At 45.6% G+C, this 16,565-nt stretch overlaps 1 protein-coding gene across 1 annotated transcript in view; it reads left to right on the top strand.

Annotated features, from left to right (window-relative positions):
* The window catches only part of KDM1A (lysine demethylase 1A), a 32,885-nt gene continuing 16,320 nt past the window's right edge, over nt 1-16,565 (top strand). The window contains exons 1-8 of the mRNA XM_068150943.1: nt 1-294; nt 3,134-3,299; nt 7,996-8,055; nt 11,301-11,434; nt 13,398-13,476; nt 14,211-14,303; nt 15,388-15,494; nt 16,222-16,303. Coding sequence (XP_068007044.1) covers nt 7-294; nt 3,134-3,299; nt 7,996-8,055; nt 11,301-11,434; nt 13,398-13,476; nt 14,211-14,303; nt 15,388-15,494; nt 16,222-16,303 — 1,009 coding nt within the window. The 5' untranslated portion in view covers nt 1-6. The remainder of the gene's footprint in view (nt 295-3,133; nt 3,300-7,995; nt 8,056-11,300; nt 11,435-13,397; nt 13,477-14,210; nt 14,304-15,387; nt 15,495-16,221; nt 16,304-16,565) is intronic.

Genomic DNA, 16,565 nt, shown 5'->3' with positions numbered 1-16,565 from the left:
GGGGCGATGCTGGCGGGGGGCAAGAAGGCCGCAGAGGCGGCGGCGGCGGGCGGCGAGGGCGGGCCTGAGGCGCCGGTGCCTCCGCCCGCCGCCGCGGGGGCGCTGGGGTCCTCCGCCGAGAGCGGCGGGGTCGCGGAACGCACTCCTCGCAAGAAGGAGCCGCCGCGGGCCTCGCCCCCCGGTGGTCTGTCCGAGGCGCCGGCCGCCGGCGCGGCCCCTGCACCTGGCGCCGAAACCACTGGCATCGCCGAGACCCCCGAAGGCCGCCGGACCAGCCGCCGCAAGCGCGCCAAAGTAGGTGTGGGTGGGCTGGCGCTGCGGGCTGGAGCGGGGGTCTGGCGGCCGCCTCGGGCGGGACCTGCGGCCGTTGGGCTTCGGGCCCCGCCCCTGCTCGAAGCAGCTTGCAGCGCCCGGGACCTGTCCCTGAGCGAAGGGCTCTGAGCTGAGCAGGCTTGACCCGACCTGGTCGGGCTCTGCTGGGCGGCACTAGTGGGGGGTGCCTTGAGCAGGAACGTGCAGGAGTGCGGGCAGCAAATGCAGAGGGTGGTCTCCTGTCACAGCTGAACCGCACAGGACCTAGGCAGAGTTTGGGCACTGTCACAAAGGGCAGCGTCTGCAGCGGTCCTCGGACCTTTGCAGGGCTTCCTGGTCAAATACCCAGCCGTAACAAATAGACCCCCAAACCAAAACGACCTCAGCACTGCATCAAAATGCCTCTCAGCTGATGTTCTCATGAAGCCCTTCGCCTTCTTGCTGGGGGTGTGTGGATGCAGCCTCTTTTGAGGCTTATGTGCCTGGACTGAGGCTGATTTGTCAGTTTATAGAGGCTGTTCTTCAGCCTCTCTCGGTGTTGCCGAGTTGAGTCATTGCTGTGTTGGAAGGTGTTACCCTTGCCCATTGAACAGCGATGTGTTAAGTCTAAAGGCTGTAAAAATCTCTCAATAATTTTGTCCCCCGGTAGGTGATTCTGGACATCTGTTTGGTGGGGAAACTTTTGATGTAAACCTTGGTGCAGAAGACTTTGGAGATCGTGGCTGTTGTGAGAGCTGGGTGTGTTCGATACGGAGGCTGAAGTTATGAACTCTGTTGTATTGTAGCTGTGGTGTTGGAACGTCTTGCTCTTCAGAGCTCTTAAGTGATAGCTGGAATGGTTCTTTGCATGTAGGAGCCGTTGGGGAGTCCAGCCTGATGCCAGTCTGAGTGAGGCTAGATGTCTATTGGACATAAGGTAGATTTTTTTTGACAGTGGAAGTGGTGAGAGCCTGGAACAAGTTGTTCAGAAAAGCTGGGAATGTCCTGTTGAATGGGGAGCAGCCTGATGTAATGAAAGATGTCTCTCCCCATGGAAGGGGGCGGTTGGACCAGATGATCCATCATTGGAGGTGTTCAGGAGGAGACTTGATGGGGTGCTTGGTGCCATGGGTTAGTTGTTTAGGTGGGTTGGATTGGTTGATGGGTTGGATGCAGTGATCTTGAAGGTCTCTTCCGGTGTGGTGTGGTCTGGTCTAGTCTATCCTATTCTATCCTATCCTATTCTATCCTATCCTATTCTATCCTATCCTATTCTATCCTATCCTATTCTATCCTATCCTATTCTATCCTATCCTATCCTATCTTAAAGGTGACTTCTGACCCAAACCACTGTGGGATCTTCAGAGAGGTTTTACATACAGTGCAGCGGTGTGTAACAAGCAGCAGTTAGTGCACTAGCTCTGGGTTGTATTTCAGTGTCATTTCTCTGCACTGCCCATACCCATCTGCCAAAGGCTTTCACCTCTAATACAGTATATCCCCATGATCACTTCAGATCAGCACAATCACAGAATCAAACAGGTTGGAAGAGACCTCCAAGATCATCAAATCCAACTGATCACCCGACCCTATCTAATCAACTAGACCATGGCACTAAATGCCTCATCCAGGCTCTTAAACACCTCCAGGGACATTGATTCCACCACCTTGCTGGGCAGCCCTTTCCAACGGGCAATAACTCTTTCTGTGAAGAACAAAGTTGCCTTACTGCAAAGTTTGTGGTGTGAACTCATTTGGGGAGGGAAAGCATAGGTTTTTATTTGGCTTGATTGTTCTCTGGAAGTCGTATGTGCTCAAGGAGGATAGCAGAGCTCAGATGGCCTTAGGGCAGAACTGGTTTGTGTTCGTTTCAAATGCCTGTGATACTCAGGACTTCAGAGTGGGAGTTCACAAAAGATCCTGCATTTACTCAACAGTGTGGAAAACCGAATGTGCTGGGCAGGGTGGAATGTAAGTATTTGAGAGATGGCAGATGATGGAGTGAGTTTTACTGCCCAGGGCAGTTGTAGGAGCTGACCTGTAGGATATTGGAGCTGCTTTCTTTTTGTTTTGCCCATGCCTGCACGTTGTGAGAAGTGCTTTTCTCCCTTCCTGTAGCTAGGAAGTTCAATAGCAACACGCAAAGCTTTCTAACTTTGGACAAAATCTTGGTGTATTAAACAATGTGGGACACTTTCCTTCTAGGCTTTCTCTTGGGAGATTTCCATGTTTCTTTCAGGAGGAGCAAGTCTTTCTAGCTAACAATATTGTTTATTTTTACTGAAGAACGAAACAAAATACATATGGCAATAACAGATTTTGTATTTTTCAGTCTTGTGTTGAGTGCAACCATCCTGGAGGGGAGACAAATGTCATCTGTAGCAGGGCAAGAATTGCCAGTGAACAGGAGACTGTGCAATTCATGTCTCTGTATAGGATATGGGTGGGATTTTCTTAGGAAATCTTGTGTACAGTTCTGGACTCTCACCTCTGAGAGATAAATTTAATTTGGAACACAGGAGGTGAAGGCAGGGAAGAAAAGTAGAGAGCTTAAATGGTGCTGTAACAAACACACATGAACTAAGCTCAGTATGAACAGCAAGTGCCTGCTGTTCAAGCTGGATACTGGATGGAGACCTGTTTTTAGCGGAGGTACCAAAAGGCAGAGCTTGTTAAACTGTGGAAGACTTTGTAACATGGTAACTGTGTTGAGGCTCTGGACTTGGTAACTCAGGTTTTTGCTTTCAGCCATGAGCAGTATGCTGCTTGCGATGTTGTTCCTTTTGATAGTGAGACTTCGAGACATCTTCTGTGTGTTTATTCTCTGTTGTGCTTCTTGCAGGTGGAATATAGAGAGATGGATGAGAGTCTTGCAAACCTGTCAGAAGATGAATATTACTCTGAAGAAGAGAGAAATGCTAAAGCTGAGAAAGAGAAAAAGCTACCACCACCACCTCCACCAGCTCCTGCAGAAGAAGAAAATGAAAGTGAGCCAGAGGAGCCATCTGGTGAGCAGAGACCTTACCATCTGATACTACTTACCTGTTTTATTGCTAGAAGTTAATTGGGGTAGGTGTAGCATCATGAATCCTGTGTCTGGTTTCAATCTGGTTTGGGGTGATTTATCTACAGCATTTTCTTTGCTGGCCCTGTATGTGGAAGGAGGGGAAAACCACAGAGGAGCAGCCTGATGAAGATAGGAATGTGCATGATCTAATTCCAGACTAAGCCAAACATCTCATACTACATTCTCATGATCCTTGTCTTTGGAAGCTTGCTGTCCAGAATAACTTCTTTGGCACTTCACTGCCACACCTGCTCATGCACCAACATTCACTTGCACCTCTGAGAGACCAGAGGTTAGCTTCACTGGGAGGCTTGCTGTGCAGGAGGAGGGTCAATCTACAGTAATTCTTGTGGCTTTGAACTATGACTCTGATCTTAACGTTCTGGTTGGATACTGTTTGCTTGAAGTGTAATGCTTTCTTCATTACCTTTGACAGAGTTGTAAAGCTTCACTTTACCTTGGGAAGTTTTTCAATCAATCTTGTTAAGGAAGCAGCTTTTGAAATTCATGGTATCCATTCTTTGCCTCTGCTGTGTTTACAGCTCCCATCCTTAGTTAGGGCTCTGCTGCTGTATTCCTTTTCTGTCTACACAGTCCTGCTTTTGCAAAGTTTAGCTGTTGGAGAGATTTCCAGAGATGTTTGCTAGTTGGTTTTAGACAGTAGCTGAATCCTAGGAGCTGAATTTTGGTTTTTTTGCTTCATCACTGATGTGAGTAACTGTTAATCTTCATGTCTGCTGCTCTTAATTGGCTTCTTTTTGGCTGGCAGGTTTGAGAATGTGGACTGCTGTCAGTTTGGGGATACTGACAGTTTCAGAAAATACATGAGAAGCCACAGTTGTGTTTTCTGTCTTACAATTTGCCACTGCAATCTCTCAGTTGCAGCTGTTGGCTGCATATCCTAACTTGATACAGGAATAGCTCATATGCTTGGCTGAATACTGGCAGTGATAAAAGCCCTTCCTGCCCCTAGCTGTAGCTGATCTATCAAAAATTGAATTTTAATAGGTGTAATGAAGCAAGTATCTTAAGTTTACTGTTTAATTAAGCTTAGACTTCGGGTTTAATCCTTGAGACCTAGCATTAATACACATCTGGTATTTCTCACATGTTCTTTTGTGCCTGTAAGAATAATTCTGGAAATCAATTTGAGGCAAAAGCAGTTTGTACAGTGTTGTAACCCACAATGGAAGAAGCATGGAAGATTGGCAGGGGCAGGCTCATGTCATTCCTACACACAAGTGTCTGTTCAGCAATCACTGTGCACACACTATACTCAATTGCCTAATTACAGTAACCTTTAAAACAAGCTCTGTCTAGCTCCTTAGAAATAAATAGATTTCAGGTCATCATCTCTGTTCTCCATTCCTAGAGATCATAGAATCAATAAGGTTGGAAAAGGCCTGAAAGATCATCAACTCCAACTTGTCACCCAAGACCTCATGACTGCTAAACCATGGCACCAAGTGCCACGTCCAGTCCCCCCTCAAACACCTCCAGGGACAGTGACTCCACCACCTCCCTGGGCAGCCCTTGTGATATGCATGAACAGCAGTGTAGGAAGGTGACCCATTTTCAGTTGTCATTCCACAGCTAGTGGCTTCTGAAACTCTGTGCATTGGTGGATCTCTTTATCTTTATTAATGCAGATGTCAAGAACGTTAGGTCTCTTATGCTGACTATTAAGTGCACCAGAACCTGTAATTCAAGCAGCTGTTAGCAGAAAGAGGCTTGGAGTCTGCTGTGTGTGAGGAGCAGTGTTTATAGTTGAAGTTTTCTCCCTGTCATTTCTTGGAAGCATCAACTGGAGTTTTCAGTAGGAACTATTAACTAGAGCAGGATTGCATATTGGAAATTGAACAAAATGCCAACAGTTATCCTCAGTGTTTCTGGTAGTTTGTATCCTTTGTATGTTTGGAGTTGTGCAGTAGAGGAGCAAAGCTGTCCTGTTAAGTGGTTGTGACCTCCCATGTGGAAAAGCCTAGCTGTGGAAACATAATGATTTCATAGTGGCAGTAGCTGGTGTTTCATTAGAGTGTCCTCACAGACGGTTTCCAGTAGAAGCAGGTTATTGATTAGCACACTGAGGTGACAGGGACATGCTGGTGTGATGTGTTCAGCTGTGGAGGAGCCCAGAAGTTCTGGCTGTGCAGACTGTTAGGGTCTGAGTTTTCAAGACGTACTGCATCTTACAGCAGAGCAGCTTTGAAGGGTGTGACACTATTTAATGATTAAGGTATTAATTTCCCTAACCTACCTCTTCTCTTTTTCACTTGATACATACTGTCTGATAGCAGAAAGGTTTCTCTACTCAATGGCATTGGTGTTGCTGTTTGCCAACATCCTTTTTGAAATTAAGCAGCCTGCTTTTGGTTTTCTCTTAAGGACCTTTTATGTTTGCCTTTACCAAAACAGTTTTTGTAGCTTCCAGAAGGTTTTCTTTACCCCCACCTCCAGTCTGTTTAGTTTTGTCAGTATTCTTTGTGGTACCACAATCTCAATATTCTGGCTGTGATTTTTCCACTGAAGTGTGAGACACAACATGACCCAGGTCGTCATCAAGTGAAGAGTCACACTTAGTGGTGCTCTGTCTCTGTCTTCCATCTGACTTACCTGTTTTCTCAATCCAGTGCAGTATTCAGTGGTTGTGTGCTGAGACAGTGGATAATTGTATGCAGTGGACTTCATTGTAGACCTTCTTTCTGTCTGCTGGTAAGCCTTTGTCATTCTGTTGCCTTAAGGCTTCCAGCAGATTCTGCTCTGCATATGCTGTGTGCATCTGCAGTCACTGGATCTTAGCACAGATCTGCAGTTGGCTCTGCAGGTGGGACCTGACTTCTAGGAGAAGCAGCTTGCACTGGCAGGCCACGTGTCCACGCTCCTGTAGTCGGGCTGGGTGGTGTTTGGAGTTGTGTCTGAGCAAGCAATAGTAGGGATGCTTTTTTTTTTTTCAACCTGACAGTTTTTTAGATGTTGTTAACAGAAGAGGAAGGTAATGGATTATTTTTCTTTTAAGTAAAATGAAGGGAGGTTTGTTCCCTTTCCTCAGTGTTATCTCAGGGATAATGAATGTCCCAGGCTGATGCCAGCACCTTTTCAGTTTAAGGAACAGAAGGCAGAGGTGTAACTTCTTGCAAACCCAGGGCCTGTGCCAGAGTGCAGACAGTGCTTGAGTAATGTTAGTCTTTCCCAGGATGGAAACACTCCCAGCAGATCCTTAGAGTGTAGGTGGGGGGAGGAATTTTCTCTTGCTATTGCAGGATTCATAGAATCCTGACATTGGGACTTCTGAGGCCTGCCAAAATGCAGCTTTTTGTCATGGCCTCTCCTGTAAATTTCTGAACTTCCCTGCTGGTAACCTAACCTGATGATAGAAAGTACTACCTCTTGCTCCTCTGCTGTAGCTGAGTGAAAATGGCTTTCTTGCTTCAGTTCCCTTTTTTTTTCATCTGTAGATGTGGAATGTTGCCACGTTCCAGACGCCCAGACATCAGTCTAGGGTATTGAAATTTGCTTTGCTTTCTGTGTCTTGCTTTAGGGGTTAAATTTGTAGCTCAGATGAAATTCTTTTAAGTTAGAGCATCCCCTAAGAGCCTGAAGTTGTATTCTGGCAAAATCATGGGCTCAGTCCCAAACTCAGCAGAGTAATCTTAACAGTTGTGTGTTCAGCCTTCCTGCTCTCTGGGGTGACAAGACTTTAGGCAAAGTTCTGACTGTGGAAGAATATTGCTTACAAGCTAAGCCTGGAGCTAGTATGAAGATTAGGAGTGTGAGGGGTGACCTATGTTAGCTTTGTTCCTGCAATCATCACAGCTGTACTCATCTCTGTTCTAGACATGCTCTGTTCCTGGTTGTGTCTGGGCTGCTGTGTAGGACTTGGATGCAGGCTCAGGTGATTCTGAGGCTTCATCAGATCTTTTAGATGAATACTTTGCCTTTCCTCGTGTTTCCAGTCCTGAACACATTGAAAGACTGATGTCTTTCAGTGATGGGTATTGATCACATGGCTGATCAGTGGTATTTACAGGTACTTGGATTCAAAGGTGGTGCTAGTGTGCTAGAACATTGTAGCTCTATCAAGGGTGCCGAAGCCTATCTGAGTGATCTGAGCCTTTCAATGCAATTTCTTTCAACAAGATTCAGTGAAGGATTTATGTCACTGTCAGGCTCCCTTGAATGTAAGAGGCTTCTCAGAATGGTTCATACTGTCCCTTGCATATGGGGAGACTTGGGATTACAGAGGACAAGATTATCAAATTCTTACAGTTTGAGATGATTGATAGAATCTGCTGGTATCCATCCACCAGATCTTGGCAGTAGGAAATGCAAGCTTGCTGTTCAACTCCTAGCCATTACAGCAGTCGATCATAAGTGTTTGGCCAGCAGCAATGCTGCATACTGTGTGCTTCTTTGTTTCTCTTAAAGTCTGGTGTGAAGCGTTCCAGTAACATGGATAAACTTTAGAAGACCACAGACTTGGGTGCACTGAACCTAGGTTCCAGGAGATGGGGTTCTCAGGAAATGGGTTTAATTAGTTGGTGGAATTTAATACTTACAACGCCAACTGCCGGGCCTTTTGTCCAGTATGGTTTAATTTATGGAGTAAGGTCCCTGAGTTCTCCTCTTTCCTTCCACAGGGCAAGCAGGAGGACTTCAAGACGACAGTTCTGGAGGGTATGGAGACGGCCAAGCATCAGGTGAGGGTGGCGTTTGATGCTTGCCACTTAGTAGCAGGAGCCGCCAGGATAGGGATCGATGCTTGCGAGTGCGCATGGGTGCGGCTGTCCAGACCTTAGCAAGAGATGCAGGAGCTGGTTACCCACCTGTTAAAGTGAGGAGTGTTCTCCCATTTCAGTTGGGATCCTTACTCACTGCAGAGGAGGATGCTAACCTGTGTGGGAATGCCTCAGGCCGATCTCTCATCCCTCCGCTCCTCTCCATGTTCAGAGGAGTCCAAATGTGCAAGCAGTGATTTCTTACCTAGCCTATTTTTACCAGCTAGAGTGACACAGAAGGACCTGGACTTCAGCCAGCTTGCTGAAGAAACATATAGCCTGGGATGCCTTTTTGTTCCTTTGTTGTTTTTTCCCTTTTGCAAGGGCTTGTCTTTGAGCTGTGTGCAGGGCTTAGCCCTAGATCTGTCTGCTGGGGACATTCAGAGTCTGCTTCTCTGGGGCTGGAAGGGGAACTGCATTTGCATTGGGTCAAAATACTGATGCTAGCAGTGTGCACATATTGCTTGACTGACAGCAGTGGTGTCATTACTCTGAGGTACTGAATGCTACTGAAGATCTTGTCACTCTCACTTGAAGATTGAGGATTAGGATTTTAAGCAAAGGCTACAGAACCTATTCTGTGCCTCCAAGTTGCTCTTTTTGAAGCAAATGTAACTTGATTGTAACTTCTGCCAGTCCATCCTTGCTGTTCCAGGTAAAGGAGCATAGTTGTAGTTTGGATCTTGCCACTTGCATAGAATTTCTGACTGCTCTAGATTGTGGCCTTCAGGATGCTTTGCCTCTCTCATTTTTAGGCCAGCACTGTCTTTTTGGACATTCTGCATCTTTTGCATTTTGTGTCTCTGTGGTGTGTGTGCTTTAGCCAGTGTCTGATCCAACATCCAGGTAACTTTACTTCAGAGTGTTTTTCATCTGTAGATGTTTCAGTAAATCTTTAAATGAGCAGCATCCCTTAAAATTTCTTCTGTGGGGAGGGAGATGATCAGAACTTCTAGCGCCTTAGTTGATGATGCTGAACGTCAGAAGTGTGCAAGAATGTGTGTGAAGAGATGAGAGTCCAGACCAGGCAGAGCCATTCCTTCAGTCATTAAAGAGTTCCCTGCCTCAAGGAGAATGTGTGTAGCTCTGAACTGGTACTGCCTTTAACATGTGGCTTTCATGAAACACAAGCAGTAAGTGTGTGGGATGGGGGAGAATTTAATCAATACTTCCCCTTGGAGTTCTGTCCAAGGCCCGTAGGAGCACCAGTTATTCTGGATTCTCAATTTGAACAAATAAATCACAGCTTATCAAGAAATTGGCAGGTTGCCTTAAATCCACATCTGAGAGCTTCCTGGTAGTTGATTTGCTGCATGAGACTCAACCCTTTTCAGCCTGTGTCTGGAGAAGGCACACTCAGTTTAGCATAAGCCTACAGATGGAGCCAGGCTCAGCACTTCAGATCTTTGTGTAGCTGACCATTCTCTGAAAGTTCTGCTGCTAAGCTTTTGCTAACACTTCATGATCTAGAACCTGAATTCAGATTTGTTAATGTTAGCAGAGCATTGGTAACTTGGGTTTGGTTTACATGCACACTTGTACTGAATTCCTCATTTAGCTTCTGCATTTGTACAGAGACGCTTGCACGCTTGGACCAGTGTTAGGCTGCAGGACAACAAAAGGGCTGAGGGCTTCCTGGAGAAGCTGATGTTCCAGCAGAGCTGGAGTTTCTATTCAGTAGTAATATGCCTGTCAAAAAGTGTTGTAGGTGTGTCAGCTTTTCCTGTTAATTTCATTTTACTTTCTTGCAGTGGTCTGCTACTAATTTCCTCTTGTAAAATCCCTGTAAATGATCACAGACAGTTTTTGTTGCCTTGAGTCATCAGACAGATCTAGCCTTTGCTTGTGAGTGATTTTTTTTTTTCCCTTAGGTTTACAATTGTTTCCTTGCTTGTGGTTTTTTTTTTTTCTCTTCACTTTGGGGATGTAAAAATGCTTGGAAGTGAAAGGTGTATGTGGCCACACCAGTGTTGAAAGAATAGAATTCCTCTCCCCAGTGCAGTGACACAACTACCTCTGCACATGAGCTTCAGACTTTCAAACAACTGTCTTAGGCAGTGTAACACTGCAAGGTTCTGTTTTCTTTGATATTGACTTAGACTCCTTCAAACAATTGCAGTTTCAGCAGATGATCTTACTAGGTTACTTCTGGGTTTTTCTCCACCTGGGGATGTATTGGCTTGTATCTTTCCAGATTGAATCTCCTCTCCTCTGTGTGTCCTGATCTTAAGCCACTTCCTAGGACATACAAGATTTTTACTGTTCTTGCTGGGTCTCACATCTCTGTACTTCCCTCTGCTTGCTGTGCCTGCAAGTGTCACTTTTTACCTTCTGCTTGTGCTGTAGCTTGGTTTGTTGGTTTATCTATAGGGTATAATTCAGATGAGATTGAGGAGTGTAAGATACATGACTTCATTGCCAGCCTCTGAGTCAATACAAATGCCTTTATGAATGAAGGAAATCTCTCCTGTATGTGTTCAACATTAGTCTATTCCATGTGGAGCATTTAGAAGGACAAGTCAGAAATCTGTAGTTGATTGTGGGCAGCACCTGTGGAAGGGGACACAAGAACAGCATAAGCAGGATTGTATTTCATTGCCCTGCCTGGTGTCAATAGACAAAATATGCCAAAGGAGAGCTTAAGGTAGGTTCCTCTAGCTTGAGGAGTTGGGTGCCAGTGAAACCTTGAAAAGTAGGTAAGAGGGCTCTGGAGGCATTGTTGCTTAGATCTTACAGATCTTTTGGCTTGAACAGGTTCCAAAATACTTTTCATATTCTGGTAGGAACTGGAAGCCACACAATGAAGGAGAGCATCTGAAGCAGTTGTGTTTTATGACTGATGTGTTCTGCACATGTTCTGTTGACTCTTCTGTATTCTACTGATACTTGCCCCTGCCCCACTGATTTTTCAGGGCTGGGGGTGTGTGCTCCTGCTCCCATAGTATCTATGTTATTCACCCTAGATGATACTTGGAATTCAAAGACCTGCTGCCTTGGAGACTTACATGTCTTGCAGAAGCAAATCCAAGGACTAAATGAAAGCATGCCATGAAGTTGGCTACCATATCACCTCCAGACTAGATACACTGGCTAGGAAGAGCAGTGTAAAAGTGCTTCTTCAGCAGTTGCCTTTGCCTGCCTGTAGACAACTTGTCTTTTTATTGTAGGTGTGGAGGGTGCAGCTTTCCAGAGTAGACTTCCACACGACCGTATGACATCTCAAGAAGCTGCCTGCTTCCCTGATATAATCAGTGGGCCCCAGCAAACTCAGAAGGTGTTTTTGTACATCAGGAACCGCACCGTAAGTTTACTGTCAAAGCCTTGATGAACAAAGGGTAGGATGTTCATCTGCCCTGCAGTTACCATGTCTAACAGTGGGTGGGGTTTTGGGGGTTCAAGGTGGTGTGGCTTCATCTCTGACATCCCATCTCTGACATCCCATCGTGATCTAAGTTGCTGCAGAAGGTGTTACCCAGTTCTTGCTTGAGACAGTGCTGTGAGGCAGCATAAAGAATCTGTAGGATGTTTACAGTCAGGGCAACCTTCAAACCTACAGGATTCAGCTTGTACAGATTCTATAAAGAAAAGAAAGAGGAAGCTGGTGCAAGTATTCTGTTACTTGGTCTCAGCTTGAAGTCTCTGTAGAATACTTAAAAATAATATTCAAAGACATTGCTTAGAATAAGGCAAACTGCTCAGCTTTCATTCTTTTTACTTTGCTTAGCATTCAGTTGCTGTAATGCTGAGACATCCAGCCACTCCCTGGCTTATTCTCAGCACCGGGCAGTTACTTTGCCAGCTTTGATTTCATGAAAGAGACTAACACTGAGAAAAGTAAACTGCTTCTGAATGTTTGTAGCTTTTCTGTCCTATTCAATGCTTCCATGCAACTTAAAATATAGAAAGAAGGGTCAATACAACAGCTCATTGGGGAGTTCTTTCAGCTGAGTCCAGGCAAGCATGCCTGAAGTTTAAACCCTAATAAACCTTTAACAGCAGTATTGTGTTTTGCAGATGATGCTTTACAATTGTGGCAATGCTTTTAGGTTCCTCAGCACTGAGAGTTCAGGGCTTTCTTCTGTCCTTAGTGGAAGGTCCTTTAGGCAGCTTAGAAAAATTCATGGTAGGAAAGCAAGAAATATTTCTTTTGGAAATGGCTTTGTTGCCATAGTGAAGAAAGACAACATCTTAGGTACCATTCAGGTGTTTTCAAGAGACTTGAGCTGATCAAAAGGTGTCACAGTGTGCTAACCATGGCAGCACTCAGTGCTTAGTAACTTCAGTCTGTTGAGATCTGTGTATGGGGACATCTTGTGCTAAGTGCCTGACTTTGGCTTTTGGGAAGCCTCCCTCTCATTAACCTCAGTTGTAACTTTTGGGGAGTCATGAGATGTGTAAAAACAGAGCAAGGCAAGCACAGGGACTGGAACAACAGTTTGCTCAAAATGTGCAGTGTCACAGACAGAAGCTCAGCAGTGATGGCTTTTAAAGGAAGGCTTGCAAGGGGAATTTGCAGGCCTGGGCCGTGGCAGCTGCTGGGCTGGTGTCTGGTTCCTATATGCTGTGGAGGATCTTAGAGAAGTTCCTAAGCAGGAATCCCTATCCAAGGAAGACCTGTGAGAGGATCTCCTCCAGCCAGGATAACAGGTTGTAGAGCAGTGGATGAAGTAACTTCTGTGCACAGCAGAGCTCTGGAGGAGCTGTAAACTGCAGCCTGCAGCCTCTTTCTTAGAACTAGCACAGTACCAAGGGGTTTGGCTTGGGCACAGACACCCAAAGCTCCTGGAAGCTGGAGGAGTCAAATTAGTAAGACTGGTATTTCCAATTTGCCTGGTAATGACTGAAATCAACACCTGAAGGAATGACTTGATAGGTAAAAAGTCAGATGCCGACTGGTGTTGCATGCCTGATTGAAATCACACTCATCACCCTTGCCACACAGCTGGAAGGGAGGCTGTACAGACAGGCATTCTGCTCCTTCCATTTTGGAGGGGTTTTTTTTGCTTCAATGTGTGTTTCCTCATATGTGTGATCAGGAGATTTCCTAATCTGGTGTGTTTAAACTTGCTCAGAATGGTGTAGGATGGGCTGTACTGCACCTTAAAAACAGCGGAATGCTGGGTCCAACGTGGCTTGGATAGAGCACTGCTAAAGTCTGGCTCACTGGGGAGTTTCATCTCACAGTGTTTGGTAACAAACAGGCATGTGGGCAACACCTTCTATATTGCTTAGTAAAATGTGTCATCTTATTTATTTAAATACAGCTGCAGCTCTGGCTGGATAACCCAAAGATACAGCTGACATTTGAGGCAACTATCCAGCAATTAGAAGCACCTTATAACAGTAAGTCAATCCTTTTACTTGTCAGTGGAGCTCCATGAGCATTTGTGTATGAATGGGGTGTTGGAGTGTGCTGATTCAGGTCTGTTAGAGTTTGTCTGCTAAGGAAAGACATTCCTAGCAGAATTCCAAACAGCTGGAACAATAAAGGGTTATTACAGAAGCTTCCCAGGAGGGGATTCCCAGACATTTTTTAAGGTTTGCTGTGACTCCGTGGTGGTTTGCAGCTGTGAGATTGTCTTAGCCATAAGGTTTTTGTGTAAGACCTGAGCAGCAAAGAGATGAAAGAATGCAGCAAAGAGCCAATAAACTGGAAAAGGCTGGAGGGAAGTCTGTGAAGATCCAAGTGAGCATTTCATGCTCCAGTGATGGCTTGACTTGAAACTGGCAAAACCCTTTACAGTTTTGTGTAAAGAACTCTGGATTTTTATAGTCAGTTTCAGAAGAGGCTCTTCTGCACTAGAGAAATGGAAGCATGTAGTGGTCTGGAGGGCTTTCCAGGCAGTGCTCACAACTGCAGGACAGCATGGAAAACAGCTTGTGGTTTCCAGAAGATTTGGCCCTAGCTTTCCTCAAGAAGATGGATGCTTCAGTGGGGCAGCTGGGGGTGCAGAAAGGGACATGTCTGGTGTGACCTTAGTGGGTTGCTGCTGCTTTACATTGGCTTGTGAAGACATTTTCAGTACCTAGGTGCTGCAGGAGGTGCAGCATCATCTTAAACCATGACCATGTTGCAGGTGACACCGTGCTGGTTCACAGAGTACACAGCTATCTGGAGCGGCACGGGCTCATCAACTTCGGCATCTACAAAAGAGTGAAGCCCCTTCCCAGTAAGAAATGTGTCTGATTGGAATTGTTTCGTTGTTCTGTGGTTTCTTAGGACAAACTTTTGAGTGCATTTTTCAGGATTGTGGTAGTGAGAAAATAAGAGAAGGCTGGAAAGCCATCTGGTAGACATCCAGGCTTTTAATTTTGAGAGGGGAAATGTTTGCAGATCATCTGTAGATCATAGAATCATGATTTTGGTTGGAAAAGACCTTGGAGATCATCTTGCCCCAACCATTACCTAACTACTAAACTGTGGTGCTAAACCCATGTGCCTCAGCACCACATTTCTGCCCCTTAGAAACACCCCCAGGGATGGGGGTTCAACCACCTCCCTGGGCAACCTCTTGCAGTCTGAGAACCCTTTAAATCAAGAAATGTCTTCCAATATCCAACCTAAACTTCCCCTGGCACAACTTCAGACCGTTTCCTCTTGACCTATCATCTTTCTAACCAGTTGAAAGAATCCTGCTTGATGATTTCAGTTTCTAGGCAGTTAATATTTCCAGCTCCTTATCAAGTTTTCAATCCTAATTTTTAAAAGAAAGGAAAAGCTTTTAAAACTGTAGCTGTCCCCACTCCCTGCAGGGGGCTTGGACCAGATGACTCCTGGAGGTCCCCTCCAGCCCAAACCACTCCAGGATAATTCAGTGACTGTCACAGTTTAATTGGTTCTCTTTGTTCCTTGTATGTGTAATGAAAGCCAAGCACAACACCCTGCTTACCCTGTATGCTTTATCCTGCTTGAATTTGTACTTTCTAGGTTTTATTCTGGGACAGAAACAAGTAAAACTATGATACTCTACCCCACAGTAATTAATAAGAATCAGTTTCTTCCAAGAGTTCTTTCTAAAGTACTTCTTTGCATGTTTTCTTCCCTGGCACAGAGGCACTGCTGGTGCATTTTATGTGTATGTAGTGACCACGCTCTGTACAGCATTTTCTTACTGTCTTGTTAAGGAGTTTGTTCTGTCAGAGCCACCAATGAGAAGGAAGCAGCTTTTTGTTCTTGGTATCTGTTACATGCAGCTTTAACATGAGCACTCAGAATGCAGCAATGCACAGCAGCTTCTTTCCCCCTTTCTTTAGCCAAGAAGACTGGGAAGGTGATCATCATCGGTTCTGGAGTCTCTGGGTTGGCAGCAGCTCGCCAGCTGCAGAGTTTTGGAATGGATGTCACAGTTCTGGAAGCCAGGGTATGAATTTCTGTGCTATTTCACCTCTATATGGAAACTTAACCACATTCAGTAGTGGCATAAGGCTGTGTATCCCAGCAGCATGCCCATGGGCTCTGTGCCACTGGAGGCAGTCAGGGTGTGCTGCTGAGTGCTGAGCCTGACTCATGGGAAAACAAGTCTGCCTGTTCAACTGGGGCTGGGCCAGTCCTTTCTCAGGGATGGGCTGGGAGTGTAGGCAGGTGCTGGTGTCATATACCAGTAACAGGCTGCAGTCTTCTTGCTTTCATGGTTGGAAAAACTGATTTTTCACTGGAAGGCAGCATGCAAGTCTGTCAGAAGCTTGCCCACTGGGCAGACTTGTATGGAGCTGCCATGTAGTGTCTTGCACCTTTGAAGTCTGCGAGGATGATTTCCTTGGTTGTTACTGTCTGCTCAACAGAGGCTTTAGTTCTATGGAGCTAAGTTCTGTGGTGCCTGAACTACTGATTGTTCTTGCAGTGCTCAGGTATTGTAGCCAGCCCTAAGTGAAATCTGCTTGATGTAAACTTGATGAGGTTTGGTGTAATTAATCAATGAAGAGCAGCTTCATAACTCGTGTAAAATAAATCCATTGACCCAGTACATTGAATTTATCTTGTGTTTTGCTTCCTGACTTTGTTTTGTTTGGATATTTACTTCTGACACTTTCCTAACACAGATGTGTTGCTGAGTGTTACCAAAGGTCTCCTCTGTTCTGCTTTTAAAGGACCGGGTAGGAGGAAGAGTTGCGACCTTCCGCAAAGGGAACTACGTCGCTGACCTGGGAGCCATGGTGGTGACAGGACTTGGTGAGTTTGCAGTGCCAATAGGAGTGGGGAAGAAATGAAACCTTCTGCTGTTGCCCAATGATTTTGGTCATGCTAGGACTTTTCAATGATTAAAAAGTAGATGTTCCAGTTCAGCCTCTTTGACAGTCTGCGTTTGTCATCAGGAATTCTTCAGGACAGGAGGCGTCCTGCGCTGGACCTGCTCCAGCCCTCAATGTCCTTCTGGGAGTGAGGGGCCCAAAACTGACCCCAGTACTCAAGGTGTGGCCTCACCAGTGCCTAG

Source organism: Melanerpes formicivorus, unplaced genomic scaffold, assembly GCF_026170545.1.
Source record: "Melanerpes formicivorus ecotype bairdi unplaced genomic scaffold, bMelFor1.0.p_v2 SCAF_21, whole genome shotgun sequence".
Lineage (NCBI taxonomy): Eukaryota > Metazoa > Chordata > Aves > Piciformes > Picidae > Melanerpes > Melanerpes formicivorus.
This window is presented reverse-complemented; position numbering and strand designations above follow the sequence as displayed.